This window comes from Balaenoptera physalus (genome assembly GCF_965194825.1).
Source record: "Balaenoptera physalus genome assembly, chromosome: 20".
NCBI lineage: Eukaryota > Metazoa > Chordata > Mammalia > Artiodactyla > Balaenopteridae > Balaenoptera > Balaenoptera physalus.
Genome location: NC_138901.1, coordinates 59,952,571 through 59,974,343, shown reverse-complemented (window position 1 = coordinate 59,974,343; position 21,773 = coordinate 59,952,571). Strand labels below are relative to the sequence as shown.

General features: G+C 39.9%; 1 protein-coding gene across 9 annotated transcripts in view; it reads right to left on the bottom strand.

Annotated features, from left to right (window-relative positions):
* MAP2K4 (mitogen-activated protein kinase kinase 4) overlaps window positions 1-21,773 on the bottom strand; it is a 105,355-nt gene that overhangs the window by 43,787 nt on the left and 39,795 nt on the right. For 8 of the 9 annotated variants that reach the window (XM_082441437.1, XM_082441429.1, XM_082441431.1 and 5 more), the window contains one exon: window positions 2,239-2,413. In XM_082441437.1, the coding sequence (XP_082297563.1) occupies window positions 2,239-2,413 (175 nt within the window). Of the gene's footprint in view, window positions 1-2,238; window positions 2,414-7,740; window positions 7,917-21,773 lie in introns of those variants that run through there. The other variant, XM_082441436.1, reaches the window with a different exon arrangement.

Genomic DNA, 21,773 nt, shown 5'->3' with positions numbered 1-21,773 from the left:
TTAAATTTGTAGTAGATGGCATATACTAGTCATCAAATTGGTACCCAATTTTAATATATATTAATGCACAAACACTCTTCCAGTATTATACGAACTCATGAAATCCAATCCTTATACCCCATCAATATGTTGACTGGAATGTCGGATTACCAAGTTCAGTGAGAGTGTGGCCATATCTCATGTTTTCCTTTTTCATTTTAAATTGCCCTCCCACACCACTCCCATGCTAAACTATCATGCTTGCTCAAGAATTCAAGGTGACAAAGATAGACAGCATCACCTGATGAGTACAGACGTGACAGTTATCAGTCTGTGGGTCCCATCACCACCTGAGGAGTACTTCTTAAGAACTGGGGTTTTTTATAGCATTCCAACAGGGGATCTCAAAATAAGGTCAGATTACAAATGGCAGACAACAATTTCCTGTTTTCACTCTTAAATTCTTTCAAAATTTGACTAAGCATTATACAGTTGAAATGTTAGCAAATTAAGAAAAACTTTAACATCCAAATGAAGGAACTTCTTTATTTACCTTTAAAACCTATTAACCATGATTAAAGTCTATCCAGATTACCAAAACAGCTCATGATGCTGATCAACATAGTAAAGCACACATAGCACAGACTGAAAAAAGCAGGACATAATTATTTAAAAAGTACCTTCCCTGGTATCTGGGAGAAAAGTTTAGGACTTTAGTTATATAGGATAGCTTTCCCTTAAGGCCCAGCCAAGTAAAAGTGAGCGTCATGCACAGACAGTACATAAGGGCAATGCAACACTCATGCAGAAAAGTCTAAATAAAATGACCTTCTTTCCACTCACACTACAGCTCACAACATAAAAAGAATTTTACATTCCAAGAAAAACAACATTTTATTTCAACAGGTAATCCAAAGCAGAGGTCTTAGCCTGGGCATCTTTAGAGGTCTGTGGTTATATGCAAAATTTTGTATATGTATGCATCTTCCCAAGAAAAAAGCCTACAGTTGTCACCACATTGTAAAAGAAATACGACCAAAAACAGGTTAGGAACCCATAGAGAGAATCCTAAGGTTTCTCCCCACCATTAATTTTTCATAAGTTTTATATAACCCAGCAAAGAGAAATGCTCAACAGTGAAGGAGGCTAAAACAGAGTAACATTTTGCTCACAATAAACTTCAACACAGGCAGCATTTTATATTAATGTGACACAAATCCACTCCCAAAAGTCAAGTAGGAAACAGGTCACTCCTCTCATCAAGCCATTTTGATAAACTCTCAAAACAGGGAGGGGACTAACAGGAAGATGATTAGCTTAGACTGTCGGCAAACCCATTCTCAGTTCTTGCAAACTGGGAAAGTATTTGTTCCCATAAAAATTTTAAGTTCGATGAGACTGTGGCCATATCTCATTATTTCCTTTTAAACTGCCCCCCTCCCATCGCTGACTTTCCTGAAATATCTCACACAGAGCAAATATTCGTTAAACATCTGAACAAACACATGAACAAGTTACAATGACGTGGGCCCTCTGGGAGTCAGACGGAAACCATGAGTTCCTCACAGGTACCAACATAAGCCTGCCAGGTACAGTCTAGCGGCCAATCTCCACTTCTGGCCATTCTTGACGTTTTTGCTTTAAATGAACATATTCAGTGGCACGACACTCACAGTAATGACAGACTGGGACAGCAGTATCACAAAGTGTGCGTTTCAGTACAACCTTGGAGCCAGGGCACAGGGCGGTACTGAGCGGAGGTGAAAGGAACAGAGAGAAGCCGAGCCGGTCAGGACCGAGTAAGGTTGAGGTTAGTGGCAACAGCATGTGCGTGGTTTCCGGGAAACCGTCAGCGAGCCTGCTGTTAGCCCTAGCCCCGCACCCTGCCCAACCCAGTGCGCCACCTCTTCGTCCAGCTCTGGCGCGGCGCAGCACTGCCCGGCCCCCAGGGTGCGGCCGCCCCACCGGAACTCACCTTGGCAGCCAGCGGGAGGGCCTGAAGTTTAAAACACGTTAAAGAATCATGCCGCAAGTGCAGGGGACATGCACATCTCGCGACTCATGTTTCCCGAGAGGCAGGAAACATGCCACCGGTAGGACAACCCCTATACAAAACACCCTCAAAAGAATTCGGAGAAACCATTTTAGGAACACCCATATTTACCACACCAGTAAGGACAGAGCAGTAGTAGTACTACTGCACCAAGAAATTGCACCGAGTGGACTAAAGTACCAAAAGTAATCATGGGTGTCACCTACTTTCACTGCCATTATCTGCCCACTCGGTTTGTGGACCATTTTGTTGACAGAACCATAAGCTCCTCGTCCAATTTCTCCAAGGTCTTTCAAGTCCTCTGCAGTGAAATCCCAGTGCTGCTCAGGGGAGATCTTCAGTTTTCCTGACGATTCAATGCTGTGTGTTCTCAGTCTCTCTCTGTTAAAATATTGGGAAGCAATTTTTCCACATTTTAAATAGGTTTTGACTTTTTTTCTTTTAGCTAGCACTGATTAATGCGTGGGAAAATTTGTTTTCTCATCAGTTACTAAAACAGTCTGCGCTCTGTGTTTCTGGGGATTTTTTCTGTTCGTTTGTGTCATCTTGGTTTTTTACACACTGAGTTAATTAAGAAAGGCCTAAATTTAGGCAGTCAATAAACTTAGCTTTTATGGGATTCATAAAACCAAATTTCCATTTACTGAAGAAACTAATACTGCAGACCAGTTTCATTTCCAAGTATGAGATCTTTTCCGAACTTTGCAAAACTGCATTATCAAATGCAGAATCCCAGGTGCTACGAACCTCACTTCCAAAAAGTCCTTACCCTACCTTACCCAACATTAATCATTCCAGGTCCTCAATCCTTAATACAGCTGTTCACAAACTCTGCTGCTCATCAGAATCATCTGTGGAGATTTATTAAATCCCAATGCCCAGGTATCATCATATAGCTATTGTATCAGTGTATCAGAATATGTGGGGACAGGGGTCAAAAAACAGTATATTTAAAGATACCCAGATGATTCTAGCGGAGTTTGGGAATGAGCACCTTAGGATACTGCCCTACTCATGTTAAAGCCATGCTGAGGTGGGAGAACAGTTAAACAACTAGCCAGCTGGCTCTAAGAGGAAAACTACCACGTGCTATTCAAAATTGAGCCTCTCAGCCCTTGATCAACAGATAGCGCAATGGGGTGAAAAAAGAATGATTTATGGACAGAAGCGCTCACTTGTTACAGGTTTTCTTTAAATAAAAAAATCATCTCCAAAATGCCAGCACGGAGATCAAAGTATTAACTTCTAACCATACTTTGTAAAAAATCAAATCCAATGAAAAATGTAAAATCAATCTCCTTTGTGTCTGTCTCTCTCTCACACACATACCAACGTGCAGGGATGAACTGTATCAAACCAGAGAGTGCAACAGACATAAAGAAAAAGATTCCATTGAATATCATCTACATTTCTTCAGTTTCATATTAAATGATCAGAATCTCTTTTAAAATCTGATCTAATGATACAAGCAAGAACATGATTGGTTATCTATTTCTTCTTCCAAAATTTAGGAAATGTTTTCTCAGATTAGTAGAACTGTTTTTTGCAGTTACTTTTAAGGTTCTCATATATTTAGAATTTTAAAATCACTCCCTCAGAATAATCATTTACACTAGTATTGATATTAATAATAACCAAGAGTCAAGGTTAGAGTTAAAAAGTTACTACGCTTTGTCTAAATAACGACTTAGTGAACCAGCATTCCAAATGCCAGATTCTCAAATCATCACTTTAATAAGTCATAACACCAGCTTTCATTCATACAAGTTCTTTACAGTTTACAAAATACTTTCACCAATATTATATATACCCTAGCATCTAGAGTCAAAGGAAGCCCAGAAAGCAGTGGCCTAAGTGACCATTCAGGTATGGAGGTGAAGCTTGAACTGGCTAAGATGGAAATCAGATCTAGGCAAGCAGATGAAGCCCAGTTGACTAATTTTCTCAGTAATCTTCTTCATGAAGCAGACAGGTTAAGCCAGGAAATATTCTAACATGAAGAAGTTCCATGAATAATGACTATTGTTCTATGATCACTGGCAAGAAAACACCATCTTTATGGCTCAATTTAATCACTGGTGAAATATACAGCACTAGCCTACTGCTGAGGGTAGTGGCAGACAGGCTCTAAGGTGTTGCCCATGACCTCCACTTTCCTGGCACCCACATCTTTGCATAAGCTCCTCTGTTTGAATATGGATGGGACCTGCGACTTGCTTCTAGCCAACAGAATATGGCAAAGGCTATCGGCACTCATGATTACATTGTGTCATATAACATTTGTTGCTAGCATTCCTGAGAAATGAAATGAAATGAATATTTCATTACTACATAAAGCCAGAGAAAAACAAGTTATAATATTGTCTATCACACTGAAGATCAAATTTTAGAATTATGAAATATCTCTGCTAATAGTTTAGCTTACTGTAGGCCTGCTGCATGGTTTCTGGATAAGATTCGTTTTTCTTTTTGAAAGTGAACAGATTGACAGATAAGGGATGTGAGTTATCTTCTTAGGCTAACGGAAATGTTCAAAAATTGAGTAAGGTGACAGATGTACAACTCTGAATATACTAAAAGCAGTAGGATTATACAGTTTAAATGGGTGAGCTGTATGGTGTATGAATGATATCTCAATACAGTTGCAAAAGAAAAAGATGAACAGGAGAATGTGATTACTACCCAGAGTTCCATTTTCTCACTTAGACAGGAAAAGAGTTGTGAAAACCACGGAAAAACATGCTACGGTTATGCCATCACCAAGGCATGTTCACAGCGTCTTCATTCATACTGGACTGGCGATCTTTCCAATCAAACTGAGTCAATTTTACAGCTACTGTTATAAGAGTTAGTCCAACCATGATTGCTTCCAAAGAAGAACTGTACGTAGATAAAGCACTGTAGTGACCAGATTTGGAAGCCTGACCTGAACCTTTACCATGAAACTCTAGCAGTCAATCACTGAGGCAACTCTACCAAGTGGCCAAAACCCTAGTTATAGTTCTTTAACTTTAAGCAAATCTATCAAACAAGATTTAAGTGTTACTTCTACTAGACAGTATCAGAAATTCCCAGTCATTTCATTATTAATTTCTTACCTGGAAATTAGTCTGACTCAACTCCACAAACCTGTAAGTCATCCTCAATGCCTTTGCCTATCAGTAAACAAGTTATTTACTCTTATATTCCTTCTAAAATAGGTTAAGTGCTCTACATGGGCAATACTTAACCAGGACACCCCTCCAATGTTTTTGTTGGGTCCACTCAAGAAACAAGCAAAGGACTGAGGTTCCAAATCTCAAATTAACCCAAGTCTCAGAAAGGAATACAATCCCAGCCCCCTATCTAGCCCTCTACATAGGAAAGTCCAGTAGAAAAAAGTCCATAGAAAAATCAGTAATATTCTCCTCTGGATTTAGAGGTCTTTAATATGAAAACAAGTTTTAGTAGTCTTTGTTGTATTAGGACTTGTAATTAGATTATCAAATGATACACATTCCAGGTAAAAAATCAGCTACACACTTACATTTTTTTAATGCCTTACAGATCACAAATCTGAATTAAACGTGCAATGTATCTCTTGAATACAGCATTTCAAACAGTATATATTTTTGGATAGATATTAACAGCACCAGGGAAGCTGTTTAGATATAGACTGATGTTACCATTAATATATTTTCTCCTATATAAAGGTTAGTAGAATTTTAGTGGTAATAACAGACTCTGGTGAAATCTACAGACACGAACACAAAGGATTAAAACGTAAAAAAAAAAATCAGTCAACCTTATCAATTTGAATCAAATTTGGAAAATCAATTCATGGACATACCATACCTTACCAACAGATACTCAACAGCTACTATAAACAGATTGGGTATATGTCCCATGTGGTCAGTATCTTCATGTTCCTTTTCAAAAGACAATATTCCCTGGCTTTATAAAAAGATGCCATATGAATGACTGGAAAATATCAAAGATTTCAGGGCTTACCTCTCCCAGTTGTCTAAGGGAACACTTATTCCTCCCATGCCTCACTGTTCCATGCAGAGGGATCTGGTCTCTCACCTGAGGCCTTACTGACTGATCAGTGAATATAGAGAAGAAACTAAACACACTCAGTTCAATTCCTCTCTTTCAGAGCTAACCCTACAGGGAGGGTACACATGCTCTGGCAATGTCTCTCTCGTGCCTTATATCGGGCTGCCACTCACAGGGTGGGTAAGTCTACGTATTCAAGGGCAGGGGGAGTTAGCACCATAAGTTTGTTTTCTATGTCTGTGAGTCTATTTCCATTTTGTATATAGATTCATTTGTATTATTTTTTAGATTCCACATATATGATATATAGTATTTGTCTTTCTCTGACTTACTTCACTAGGTATAATATTCTCTAGATCCATCCATGTTGCTGCAAATAGCAATAGTTCATTCTTTGTCATGGCTGAGTAATATCCCATATATATATATCATCTTCTTAAACCAGCTGTCTGTTGATGGGCACTTGGGTTGGTTCCATGTCTTGGCTATTGCAAATAGTGCTGCTATGAACCTTGGGGTGCATGTATCTTTTCAAATTAGAGGGTTTTTTTTCCAGATATATACCCAGGAGTGGGACTGCTGGATCATATGGTAGCTTTATTTTTAGTTTTTTAAGGACCCTCCATACTGTTCTCCACAGCGGCTGCACCAATTTACATTCCCACCAATAGTCCTATAGGCAAGTTTCCTTTTTCTCCACACCCTCTCCAGCATTTATTATTTGTAGACTTTTTGATGATGGCCATTCTGACAGCTGTGAGGTGATACCTCATTGTGGTTTTGATTTGCATTTCTCTAATAATTAGGGATATTGAGCATCTTTTCAAGTGTCTGTTGGCCATCTGTATGTCTCAGTACTTTCTCTGATAATTGATCTTCTGGATAGAAAGGAGCAACTTGTCCGTTTACTATTTAATACTGAATCATCACTACTATTTATTTATTTATTTATTTATTTATTTATTTATTTATTTATTTATTTATTTTATTTATTTATGGCTGTGTTGGGTCTTCGTTTCTGTGTGAGGGCTTTCTCTAGTTGTGGCAAGTGGGGGCCACTCTTCATCGCGGTGCGCGGGCCTCTCACTATCGCGGCCTCTCTTGTTGCGGAGCACAGGCTCCAGACGCGCAGGCCCAGTTAATTGCGGCCCACGGGCCCAGTTGCTCCGCGGCATGTGGGATCTTCCCAGACCAGGGCCCGAACCTGTGTCCCCTGCATTGGCAGGCAGACTCTCAACCACTGCGCCACCAGGGAAGCCCATCACTTCTGTATTTTAATTACCATCCCTTCATTGGCCCAGACTAATCTATGAATTTCTGAAATCCTACCGATTCCAAAACAACTAAAGAACTGTGACATAATGTTCCAGAACGTAATCAGATTGGGCACTGAGAAAAGCTTTATTTCTATCTCATGTGTCTGATAAAGCTGCCTGGGGCTTTGTACATAGGTGGGTGGGCTCGGCCAAGGTTACCTGGGAGAGCTCTAGCCCCAGACCCACCATCTACTAAACACAGGGTTCTGCTGTGCAAATTCAGCAGCAGGACAAGTTCCTGAGCCTCTTTTTCCAAGCAGACTACCCAATCCTAAATCCCTCTTACAGCTACACAGGTAGGAGAGAAATTTAAAAAGAAAAATCAATCATAATCCGGAGAAAAGTACTACTAACAATTCAGTATAGATCCTTTGCATTTTTCTGTACTATGTGGATAGGTCACCGAATGACCTGTTGCACCTACTGCTTTACAGACCTCACTGAGTGCATCGCTGACGTATCAGCCGTCACCGGGTCCACGTGGTTGCATAACGCTGCCTGGAGAGCCTGCGCTGACCGAGCAGCAGCAGCCGCGAGAGCCTGTGCCCGGCCCAGAGCGCCCTTTCCCTCAGGCCAACCTGAAAGGTGATTAGGGTTAGATCACTCACTCTTAAGTGGCATTTTGATGTATTACCGTTGGAGTTGCATGTTCTGAGCTATCTGGTAAACACTGTTTCTTTGGTTAACCTCCTGAGATAACACCCCCTTAGCCAGAGCCCTCCTAGACGGGTGTTTGTTTTGCTGTCGCTGCTTCTGCTAAAAAGTTCTTTTTCTATTAACATACCTATCAACCCTTCGTCCTGTATTGCAAATATTTCTCCAGGGTGTTGTTTACCTTCCGACTGTATTTATGCATTTATATATGTAAAAAATGTGGTACTTTGTATGTTTTCAAATCAGTTATTCCCATCACATTCTTTTCTTTTGCTGTCATGCAGTACCATTTAAGTTCCACATGCAATATGGATTTCATTCTACCACTGCATTTTCAGTTTCCTAGCCTTCCTGTCTTTTTTTCTCATCTATCACCCTTTTCAGTAATTCTGTTGCCTATTTATCCACATTTGTTCTCTCCTCAGTATTTTCCAATCCTTTTTTATGAATGTCATGATTTCATCTACTTTATTACAAATGCTAATCATTCTTGTAAAAAACGATTTTGAATGCTGCAAAATATCATATTCAGAGATGCTCTTTCTCAAAGCATTGAAGATATTATTCCCTGATTCCCTAATTCTCCTCCTATCACACGATGAGTGTCTGTGGCACTTGTGCTTGGGCTATTACGGAGCATCGGGAGACAGACTGATACTCACACCTGAAACAACTGAAAGAAAAGTCCATATACGGAAAGGTCTTGAAGACCCTGGACAGTGGACAACAAAAGGCAGCGAGCACTGAGAGGCAGGAAATACACGAGGCGAGCCCTCAACCACACCAGCGCACTGCCCAGGGAGACTTCACAGACCGCAACACAGGGAGGGCAGATCCAGCAGATCCTCACGAGGAGGCGATGGATCTGGGAGACCAAGTTCTCAAGGCAGAGTACTAGATAAGAGACAGCCGCACAGAAGGAGGACCCCACAGACATGCAGGGGCCCCCCAGTGATCAGCACAAGCTTATGAGGAACCTACACAAGGCTGAGGAAAGAACCACCCAAAAGCATTAGAGGGAATGCTACCCAGGCTCATACAACAACTCCTGTTCTTGCCCACAAGAGTGGAAAACTCCACAACTCAAGGGGAATTCAGGAAAGCACGCAGAAGGATCTGGTCTCACCTACTGAAGCTGAAAAAAGAGACCCGAAAGGATCAAACTACTTCCGAGGAACTTAACCAAAGGACAGAGCTCAAAAATATTTATAAGATACAAAAACAGCCAGCACCCAATGTCTGGCATGCAATCTAAAATCATCAAGTATGCAAAGAAGCAAGATACTATGACCCATCATAAGGAGAAAAAGCAACCAATTCAAAGTGACCCAGAAATGACAGAGATGCTAGAATAAGTAGACAAGGACAATGAAACAGTGTTTATTACTGTATTCCATATGTTCAAGAAACTAAAGAATGGAGAGAAGAACCAAATCAAACGTCTGGATATAAAAACTACAAGGGGGCAGGAGGAAACTCTGGGGGATGATGAATATGTCATTATGTTGCCTGTGGTGATGGTTGCACAGGTGCATACATACCTCAAAACTCAGCAAATGTACACCTTAAATAGGTGCGGTTTATTACATGTCAATTATACCTCAAAACTGTCAAGAGAGAGAGACTGAGTTTCCTCGGGCCCCACTCTGTCTGAAAGGGATCTGCCTGTCACACGTCTACAGTTGAAAGCACGTGTACAGTTTGAGGCATCCAGGGCTCAGTGCATTCAATCAAAGCACTCACTGCTCCAAAGGCAAAGGCTCCTCCCCCAATCTCCTTGTTCTCTAACGCTGTGCTCTCAGCTGGCAGCAGCAAATATAAAAATACAACTCTCAGTCTATTTTGCTGCTACAACCCTTCTCTGCGTCCACCTACAACACTGATCAGAACGACCACACTACCCAGTGGAATGTGTCTGCACCCATTTCTCCTCCTCCTCCCGTTCCTCTCCAGGTGTTTTCTGTAGTTACCAGTGAGGGGGGGAGGGCAGAAAAGAGAATGAAAATGCTCCGTCTTTGAGACTAGAGGCTCAGAAGGGGCCCCCTTACCGCAGGCAGTCTCTGCAGGAATGTTGGAAGAGAAACCCTGGGTACATTTTTTCTTTACCCTGGCTGTTATTGTTATTAGCAATCAGATATAGCGTTTAGCATTAAGTTGTCTTAATTTTCTACGTTTCATATTTTCACCTTTGTTTCTTAAATATTTTAGCAGGCAGCTGCTACTCATACATCATTTTGTACTACAAATATGAAATTGCTTTTATAAAGTCATAACTTTAGTTCCTCAAGCAAATAAGAACCAAGGGTCTGAACCGTTTTTTCATTCCTAACCTGTAGCTAATTTTTAATACTATTACTATGTGAATAATCTTTTAAACACATAACTATGAAACAACTACATTCTCAAGCTTATTTTTATTATTTTGGGGGGACATTTATCCAAATAAGTCAATGAGAAAAGAAGTTTTTATAGAAATAAATTTTATTAACAGACACGTTTTGCTATGCATCTATTTTATATAATATATCTACTTGAAATCCAGCGTATTTTTGAACCCCTTAGAGTACTTAAATTTTAGCTTGTATGAACTATGATCAACCAGCTTAATTTAATCCCAATCTGTGCTTTAAACCTTATCTCATTCTATTTCCTTATGTATATTCTAGATGCCAACAGAAAAATTAAAAGTTAAAGTAATTGTAGCGGGGCTTCCCTGGTGGCGCAGTGGTTAAGAATCCGCCTGCCAATGCAGGGGACACGGGTTCGAGCCCTGGTCTGGGAAGATCCCACATGCCGCAGAGCAACTAAGCCCGTGTGCCACAACTACTGAGCCTGTGCTCTAGAGCCCACGAGCCACAACTACTGAGCCCGTGAGCCACAACTACTGAAGCCTGCGTGCCTAGAGCCCGTGCTCTGCAACGAGAGAAGCCACCACAATGAGAAGCTTGTGCACCGCAACGAAGAGTAGCCCCCGCTCGCCACAGCTAGAGAAAGCCCGCGTGCAGCAACAAAGACCCAACGTAGCCAAAAATAAATAAATAAATAAATAAATAAAATTTATATAAAAAATAAAGTGATTGTAGCTAAATTTGAATCCTTCTCTGAAGCTGTTTAAGCTGAAGCACACAATTCAACATGGGTGGCACTTAGTACACAAAACATCTTGTTAAAGGAAGAAGAGAAGAAAACGTCCATTCCTACCGCTTGCTAACGTCTCACTTTGGTGTTGAAGATACACACAGTCACAGACTAACAGAATTCAATTAGAAAGAATATATGAACTTCATTCAGTCTTGCCCTTCAGGAAACTGTGCCTGAAAATCCTGGCTCAGGCTTCGTGTTCCTCCTCTGTACCCACATATGGTGAAATCAAGAAACACCCAGCCCACAGCGAATTCCTGATCTACAGCCCAATAACTTTTTGTTTTTTTTAAGTATAGTAGGCTAGTTTGGTACTGCTTATTCTTGGTGAACCCTAATTTGGATCCACTTCTAACCATCTTTGCTTAATTCTGCTGGTGATTATCTTCATCAAGTCTACACCAGGGGCTTCATTTTCAGGTGTACAGCTGAGGATGCAGGCCCTAGGCTGGGGCCCCTGAGATCACAGAGTGAGGAGGATTTTCTCTGCAGCTCCAGCACCCACACTGGAATCCCCTGTCTACCATTTGATTCTTCACCATGGGCATGTATCACTGCTTAAACATTTCCAAATATACCCAAATATGCTAGATGAAACTTCCAAGGGATGCAAGGATAGAGATCTACTGTCATTACTATGGCTTATAAATGTGCTCAGAAGGTAAGAGGAAACATCACGGACCTCGCCTGCCTAGGCCAACAGTCTATATGCTCTCATAACAATACAAAGGCTCTCTAACCAGAGTCAAGTCTCAAACTTACAGCTCTATTCACTCCACTCATGTATGGAATCTACTTATTTTAAATCCTATATGTATTTCCCATTGTCATAATCTAGTCATGAGTCTAATCTCTCAAAATTCTGATTCTCATTTTGGTTCCAACTACCTTTCATTAAATTTCCAGATTCACTTTGTTGTTTTTTAGGGGGTGGGAGTTGAGGAGAGACTGATGGAGACGTGTAACGTTAGACAACACTCATGGTTTCCTGTGAATATTTTAGTACCTTTTCTCCTGCGAATATTCCAGTACTACCTCTACCCAGCTGCTTCTGTTTGCATCACAGAGGCTGTCTGCTATGATTTTTAACTATGCCTGTATCATCCGGTCCTTGAAAAGTAAATTTAACACCCTCTCCAGCAGGTCAACGAGTCTACTTCAGAGGATATGCCTCACAGGTTTCCAAAGGAAACCTGCCAGGAACTGACTTTTCTTAACACAGAATGTAGTCTAAGAAGCCGAAACCCAGTTCTTTAACACCATATGCAGTCGGCTGAACTGTAGCCCCAACAAAAGACATGTCCATCTGGAACCTCAGAAGGTGACCTTATCTTTACAGATGTAATTAAGAAAATGGTCTCGAGAAAAGACCATCCTGGATTAGGGTGGACCCTAAATATAATGATGAGTGTCCTTAAAAGAGACAGAAAAGGAAACAGAGACACACAGAGACAGGGAAGTTAAGGACAGGCGGCAACTGGAGTTATACTACCAAAACCCAAGAGACGCCAGGAGCTACCCGAGCTAGGAATAGGACGGAAGGATCCTCCTCTAGAGCCTTCCAAAGAAGCACAGCCCTGCCAACACCTTGACTTCAGAATTTCTGGCCTCCTGAGCCCTAGAGAATAAATTTCTGTTGCTTTAAGCCACCAAGTCTGTGGGAATTTGTTACAGCAGCCCTAGGAATCCAATACACCATCTAAATCACAAGTCACCAAACTTTTCTGTAAAGGGACAGACAATAAATATTTCAGGCTTTGCCCTCTACACAAGTCTCAGTGGCAACTGTGTAACCAAATGGGTGTGGCTACATTCCAATAAAACTTTATTTTCAAAAACTAGCAGCAGGCCACATTTGGCTCATAAGCTGTAGTTTGCTGACTACATAACCTACATGACATCTAGTCAGCTAAATATCACCTATCACTTAAATGATCTAAATCCTATCTATTTTTCATATCATTTCTCTTTCAAATTTACAACCATGCTCTGGAGGATAAGAAATTCCAATTATCTACCCAAGTCCTATAGATTTATTTCCAGAATTTAATCTCGAGATACATTTCAGGCTTTTTCTTAAAAATCCTCCACAAATCCACAGGGAGTAGGACTGAGGGTCTGACGGCCCTTCCCTGACTCTCCCTGCGTGCAGGGAAGTGAGTACACGAGGCAGCAGCAAACCTCCCCACACCCAGAGCAGCCCTCACAGCTGCGCAATCACCCTTCAGCAGGCAGCTGCTCATTACCTTACCAGCATTCTCCTTCCCGTACAGGAGAACGTGATTCCCTGAGCTCGCCAACGCCTGCTAATTTTCCTTTGATAAATAAATATCTTCTTGTGTCTAGAACCACCCTCTGTAAGACCCCTTTATTGTTTAATCAGTTTGAAGTGTGTTTTCTCCTCTTATTTCATTATCGCATTCTTCTACTTCATTTATCTTTATCTTGATTTCCTCCCAATGCTATCAAACACATCTTTCTTCCCAAATTATTTTTCCTCCTTTTTCCCAAAGCTTCTCTGATTTTAGCAAGCCAGCATATACTAAAACGCCTCAAGCTGTTTTACCCTCTCCTCATAACTCATAATCCTCCTTAGACAGGAAAATAAACATAACACATACCCTGCACAGCACTGCAACTGTTCTTCTGTGTCCATACTGTTAGGATCTCTAGATGAATACTGCTTTATGCATCCTTCTGCAATGCAGCTCTGTTAATTCCGGAAATTTCCACAGTAAACGCAATCTGTCAGTTGCCATGGAAACTGCCTGCTTCCTGGCACTACTAACAAAATGAGTATCTTTGCTAAGATTTAAGATGAGGCAAAAGGAAAAACTGAAAAAAGAAAGATTTCTAGAAGAATCGCTCAAAGACTCCAGAGATAAACTTTCAAATTTTGATATCCATATTCAGTGAACAGAAGGTATTAATTGTACAAATCTGCAGTATTCTGAAGTAGTATTGATTTATGAAGTAGAAAGCACTTTTTCTTTAATCAACCAGGAAGACAGTAATAGAACACACGAACATTCACGTTTACATCTCGCTGCATATTCCCTAAGAGCTGATGTTTCCCACCTATGCTCAAAGCATACCGCTGAAATGGTTTTTCTGGCTGTGCTTCTTATAGAAAAGGTTAGGAAAGCTGCCCTAAACCAACAGGTTACAAGTTTCCATAAGATCCTTTCCCTATTTGGGCTCCAATCTGCACTGGTGGCTAAAACCCCATCCCCCCAAGTATTACAAGAAATCAGAGTAGTTTAAAAGGGCATCTCAGGAGTCATCACTAGCAAAGCAGCCTTACCAGTACTCTCAGAACATTAGACCTAGTTGACCACCCCCCCACCCCCGCCCTCGGAAACTATGCTCGGTTCCCATGACATCACCCTCTATGGATTTGCTTCCTACCTCTCTAACGTCTTTCCTATCCCAGCCTGTTGCTCCTCTTGTATCCAGCCTCTGAACGTCAGATTTCCTCGGGGTTCAGCCCTGGACCCAATGGTCTCATCAAGATACACTCTCTTCCTAGACAATGTTATCATCTATATGCTGACAACTCTCAACTTTTTATCTCCAATCTGTACCCTTTTCTTTGCACACCAGACTCTCATTTTCGACACCAGAGTATGTGTCATGTTTATTTCCTTGACATCTCTGATAGGATATTTCACAGGCATCTCACACTTAACACGTCTAAAACTTAACTCTTGCTCTTCTGTGCTCCCTTGTCCACTGAAGCTCCAGACCCATCCAGTGGTCCCCCATCAGTAACGGCAACTGAACCCATCATTCAAGCAGGAATTCTGGAAGTCACTATGAATGCCTTCCCCTCTTCACAACCCACATTCAAATTATTACCAATTTCCGTGAATGCTGCCTCCAAAAATCTCCGGAATGTGTCCATTTCCCTCTGCCTCCACTGTCATCAACTCAATGTCATCACCAACCATATATTTCAGCTACACCACCACAGCCTTACTGGGTCTCCCTAATTCTATTCTTGCCTCTCTCCAGGGCATACCCCACACAGCAGCCAGAATCATCACTTCAGAACGTAAGTCAGATCATGTCACTCACCTGCCTATAACGTGCCACAGCTTCCCACTACACTTTGTACATCACCCCAACTCTGCCTACAAGACCCTGCATCATCTGGCCCATGACTGTCTCTCCACCCTTACTTTAAATCCACTTCTCCTTCCTCATTCAATTATTCTCCACTCAAACTGGCATTCTTTCAGTTCCATAAAAAGCTGAACCTTTCGCACCTTAATATCTTGAAACTTCAAATACATGCTATTCCCTCTGCTTGGAACACTCTTATCAGCCCCTTCCCCAAACCTAGTAAAAAGCTACGCAAGCTTAGAAGCCTTCCATGGCTATCTCTTCACCATCTCCACTCCAAATTAGGCCCCTCTTTCATTCTTTCATGGCATCGGGTTATGTCCTTCAATAGCAGGTATACTAGTTATAATTTCATTCATTCATTCATTTGCTGAATGTCTGTGTCTACCTCTAAACCTTACGCTTCATGAAGCAGCACTCACATCTCTTTTTCTCAACATGAAATACCCAGTGGCCACCACAGTACCTAGTAGATGGCAGACATTCAATAAACAGTTGCTGAACATATGACAGAACACCTATCGGGTTGCTTTGGTTTCTGACAGCTGTCAGTCGCTCACCAAACTCTGACGCACTCCCTGGGCTCTATGAGGTGTCCCTATATCCCTTCCCTACATTCCCCTTTTTTGCACCCATTGAAACCCCAAGCTAAGGAGGAACACGTCTCTTGTATCTGACTTCTGCAGCTCCTCCATCAGGAGAGGCAATGGCAACCATCCGGGTGTACCTGCAATGCTCTGTGTGTCAGTGGTCCTCAACCAGGGGCAACTTTGCACCCCAAGGGTCTGGAGACATCTTTGGTTGTTACAACTGAGGGAGGGGGGCGCTACAGCATCTAGCGAGTAGAGTCCAGAGGTGCTGCCAAACATCCTACAACACACAGAACAGCCCCTACAGCAAGGAGTTATCCAGCCTAAAATGTCAATGGTGCCAGGGCTGAGAAGACACAGCTGCGCCTTCCAAGTCTCCTAACATAGGAGAAAGGCCAAAAACTGTCAATCTATAATCATTAAACATTTTTTAATTTAAAAAAAATGCAACATTTCACTAACACAAAGTTATTCTTAAAACATTGTTTTTAATTTAAAAATGAAAATAATCTAAATTGGCTATAAAATGCAATGAAAGGTACACAACTGACTGAAAAATAGGGTATGTGCTAATTTAGAAATATCTGCAAGATGTACTATGTGAAAAAAAACAAGCTACAAAGCAGTCTATAATAAAACTACTTTATGTATAAATATTTTCATGGTTTTATATAAATTATCACGTATTTTGATATATGAACAAGTTTTTCTGCAAGGACATATTATACTTTATAATAAAGTCGTATCTTCAGAGAGCGATATTAAGGACATGGAGCTTTTTATTTTATAACTTTCCATACCAACTGAATTCTCTTACTAGAAGCATATATTACTCATTTTTTTTTTTTTTTTTTTTTTTTTTAAAGAGTGACTTTTTTTTAAATTCTTTTTTAATTTTTATTTATTTATTTATGGCTGTGTTGGGTCTTCGTTTCTGTGCGAGGGCTTTCTCTAGTTGCGGCAAGCGGGGGCCACTCTTCATCGCGGTGCGCAGGCCTCTCACTATCGCGGCCTCTCCTGTTGTGGAGCACAGGCTCCAGACGCGCAGGCTCAGTAATTGTGGCTCACGGGCCCAGCCGCTCCGCGGCATGTGGGATCTTCCCAGACCAGGGCTCGAACCCGTGTCCCCTGCATTGGCAGGCGGACTCTCGACCACTGTGCCACCAGGGAAGCCCCCTATTACTCATTTTTTAAAGGGTAACATCAATTATGTGGACAGTAAAATTATGGGCCATTTCGGTTTTCTTCTTTATACTTTTCTATATTCAAAAACAGAAAAGAGAGGAAAGACAGAAAGAGAGGGAGGGAGGGAGGGAAGCAGGGAGGGAGGGAAGCAAACACCACCGGTAAATGTGCTTTTAAAAGCACAGTAAAGACAACATGTCCCTGCACCTTATAACTACTTAAGGGTACACCACACCTCATGTGACTTGATGAATGCTCCAGATTAATCCTCAAAAGCAACCTGATAACCTTCTTTAACTTTTCACTCTAGGTCTCTTTCAAACATCATGACAAGGGAAACCAAATGGGCAGAAACAAAATTTGTCACAGGCACAGGAGCCAAATCCAATAAAAACACAGGGTTCATATACTTATCAAGTGACTGATGAAACACAGAGGTGCTTTGAGACCAAGAACAGAAAGCCACAAGTACTGTTTAGTGAAAGTAAATAATATACTCATAATTTTTATCATTATTGTTCTGGCCTTTTCATAATTGAAGTATCATTTTCATATAGTGAAATGCACAAACCATTAAGTATTGAGTTTGATGAGTTAGCAAACACGTACACCCTTATATCTCACAACCCTAACAAGATATAGGATGTTCCATCACCCTGGAAAGTTCTCTTCAGCCATGCTTTTCAGTCCCCTCCAGAGACACACGCTGTCTGATTTCAGCCACCATAAATTAGTTTTGCTTCCTTCAGAATTTCACAGATACAACCAGATGGTGTGTTGCGTCTGGTCTCTTCTGCTCAGCCTTTTCGGTGATTCATCAATGTGACTGTGGGCATCAGTACTTTGTTCTTTTTTACTGTTGAGAATTTCATTGAATTATATACCACAATTTGTTTATCCATTCTTCCATTATTAGACATCTGGGTTGTCTCTAATTTGAGGGCAATTACGAATAAAGTTTTTAATGAACATTCGCATGCAAGTCTTTCTGAGGACATTTTCATTTTGGGTAAATAATAAGGAGTAGAATTCCTGAGTCATGGGGTAGATGTATGTTTAACTTTATAAGAAACTATCAAAGAGTTTTCTAAAGTGATTGTACCACTTTCTACTTCCCCAACAATATGTGAGAATTCCAATTACACCCTATACTTGCCAATATACTGCATGGTCTTTTAAATTTTATGCATTCTGACAGTATGCATGGTATTTCCTCGTGGTTTTAATTTGCATTTCCCTAATTAATGATGTTGCTAAGCACGTTTTTCATGTACTTATTATCCATTCCTATACACTTTGGGGAAATGTCTGTGAAGTCTTTAACCCACATTTTTCTTTGTTTTGTGTTGTACTTCATTATATTTACTAAAGTTCTTTGTCAGATATATTAACTATGACTATTTTCTCCCAGTATGTAGCTTGCCTATTTATTTTCTTAAGAAGCTTCTGATGAGCAGAAATTTTAAATTTTGGTAAAATCCAATTTATCGTTTTTTAGTAGTTATTTCTTTCTTTGTCCTGTCAAAGAAATCTTTCCCTTATGCCAGATCACAAACTGACTTGGATATTTTCTTTTATAAGCTTTATAGAATTTTTCCTCATAGATCTATAACCCATCTCAAACTACTTTTTGCGTATGGCATAAAGCAGGAATCAAGATTTACTCTGTTCCATTTCTTCTTCCAGTTGTTCCATCACCATGGAAATTCTCTCCTTTTCACCACTGAAGTGTATAGGCAGCTGATCAAAAATCAGTGGATTTTATCCATTCCTCTGTTGATGGACATTTAGGTTGCTTCCATGTCCTGGCTATTGTAAACAGAAGATGCAGTACATATATACAATGGAATATTACTCAGCCATAAAAAAGAACAAATACTGCCATTTGCAGCAACATGGATGGACCTAGAGATTGTCATACTGAGTGAAGTAAGTCAGACACAGAAAGACAAATATCACATGATACTGATTACCTAAAAAAAGGGGTACAAATAAACTTATTTACAAAACAGAAGTAGAGTCACAGATGTAGAAAACAAACATAGCTACTAGGGGATAAGGGGGGGAGGAATAAATTGGGAGACTGGGATTGACATATACACCCTACTATATATAAAATAGATAATAAGAACTTGCTGTCTAGCACAGGGAACTCTACTCAATACTCTGTAATGGCCTATATGGGAAAAGAATCTAAAAAAAAAAAAGAGTGGACATAAGTATTGATGTACGTATAACTGATTCACTTTGCTGTACACCTGAAACTAACACAACATTGTAAATAAACCATACTCCAATACAAATTTTTTTTTAAAATGGATTTTATGTTTGTCTACCGGACTTTCTGTTCTGTTGATCTATTTGTCTATCCTTAATGTCCTTCCACAAAGCCCTAATTACTGTAGATTTATAGCAAACCTTGAAGTTTAAGTCCTCCAACTTATTCTTTTATAATATTGCTTTTGGCTATTCTAGATCCTTTGCATTTCCATATAAATTCCATGTATTTAGGTCTTTAAGTTCTCTCAGCAACATATTATAGTTTTGTAGTTTCAGTGTAGAAGTCTTATGCATTTTTCACTAAATTTATCACTAAGTATTTTATACTTTTTCATTCTCTGACAATCATTTTTTCAATTTCACTTTTCAGGTGTTCCTTTACTAATATGTTTTAAATTGATTTTGTAATAATGATCATGTATCCTGCGACCCTGCTAAAGTCACTTAATTCTAATGTTTTGTAAATTAACTAGGATTTTCTACACATATAGTCATATCATCTGCCAAAAAAAAAAAAAAAGACTGGTTTGCGCTTTTTTTTTAGATTTATTATTTATTTATTTTATTATTACTATTATTATTATTATTATTTTTTGGCTGCGTCGGGTCTTAGTTGCGGCATACAGGATCTTTGTTGAGGCATGAGGGATCTTTCACCGTGGCATGCAGGCTTCTCTCTAGTTGTGCGGCAGGTTTTCTCTTCTCTACTTGTGGCGTGCGGGCTCCAGAGCACGCAGGCTCTAGTGGAGGCGCTCGAGCTCAGTAGTTGTGGTGCACAGGCTCTGCTGCCCCGTGGCATGTGGGATCTCAGTTCCCTGACTAGGGATCGAACCCACGTCCCCTGCATTGCAAGGCGGATTCTTTACCACTGGACCACCAGGGAAGTCCTATGGTTTGCTTCTTTCTTTCCAATCTTCGTGTCTTTTAATTCTTCTGCTTACCTCATTGCACTGGCTAAGACCTCCAGTATAATACTGAATAGAATTGGTGGGTACAGATATTCTTGTCTTATTACTAATCTTGGAGAAAGCATTAAGTCTTTTGTCTCTAAGTATGATATTAGCTATAGGTTTTTCATAGATGTACTTTGAACAGCTGAGAAAGTTCCCCCTCTTTTCCTAGTTTAATGAGACTGTCTATAATGAATGGATATTGAATGTTGTTAAATGTTTTTTCTGCATCTACTGAAATGATTATGCCATTTTTCTCCTTATTTTATTAATGCAGTGAATTATATTGATAATTTTCAAATGTCAAATTAAGATAAATCCCACTTGGTCATGACATATTATCCTTTCTATATGTTGTTGGATTCAATTTGCTAATATTTTGTTGAGGATTTTCAAGTGTATGTTCATGAGGGACAGTGGTCTGCAGTATTTTTTTAATAATATCCCTGTCCAGTTTTGATATCAGGGTTACGCTGAACTCATAAAATGAATTGGGAGATGCTCCCTACTCTTCTATTTGCTGAAAAAGTTTGTGGAAGCTTAGTCTTATTTATTCCTTTAATGTTTGATAAAATTTACCAGGAAAACCATCTGGGGCCCCAAGTTTCCTTTGAAAGTGAAAGTTTTTCACTCTAAATCCAATTTTTAACAGATATGGGGTATTCAGATTTTCCATTTCTTCTTGGGTTAGTTTTTATTATTTATGTCTTTCAAGGAATCTGTCTATGTCATTCAGGTTATTAAATTTATTGGCATAAAGTTACTTATTATATTTCCTTAGTATGCTATTACTGTCTGTGGGATCTGTAGTGATTGCCCTCTTTCATTCCTGACAATGATAACTTGGGCTTCTTCTTTTCTTTCATCTGTCTCGCTAGGGGTTCATCACTTTTATTGATCTTCCCAAGAAACAACTTTTGAATTTGTGACTTCCTCTATTATTTGTTCATTTTCTATTTCATTAATTTCTGCTCTTATCTTTATTATTTCCTTTCTTCTACTTACTTTGGATTTAATTTGCTCTTCTTTTCCTAGCTCCTTAATGTTGTTATTCATTACTCTGTCTAGTGATTCTGTGTTTGTGCCTTGCCTAGGCATTTAAATATTTAGGAACACTGTTATAACACTTTTTCTTTCTTTCTGATTCATTTAGAATCTGTAATCATTCTCTCAATTGAGTTTAATTCATGCCCATTTCTTTTTCAAAAAAGGACACTGGGTAATTCTCCAAAGGAAAAAATCAGGCACCTCTTCTTCACCTCACTGTGAGTATCACCAAGCAAATCACAAAGCTTCCAATCACCTTTTGGCTGCCTCTTTTATGCATGTGTGTGTGAGACAACCAAGGATCAACCAAAGACAAACAAAAAGTGAAAATACATATGAAGTTGAAGGAGAAAAAAAGTTAAGAAAAACAGGGACTCAAACTAAGAGGTCCAAAACCTAAAGTGGAGTTTCAGCA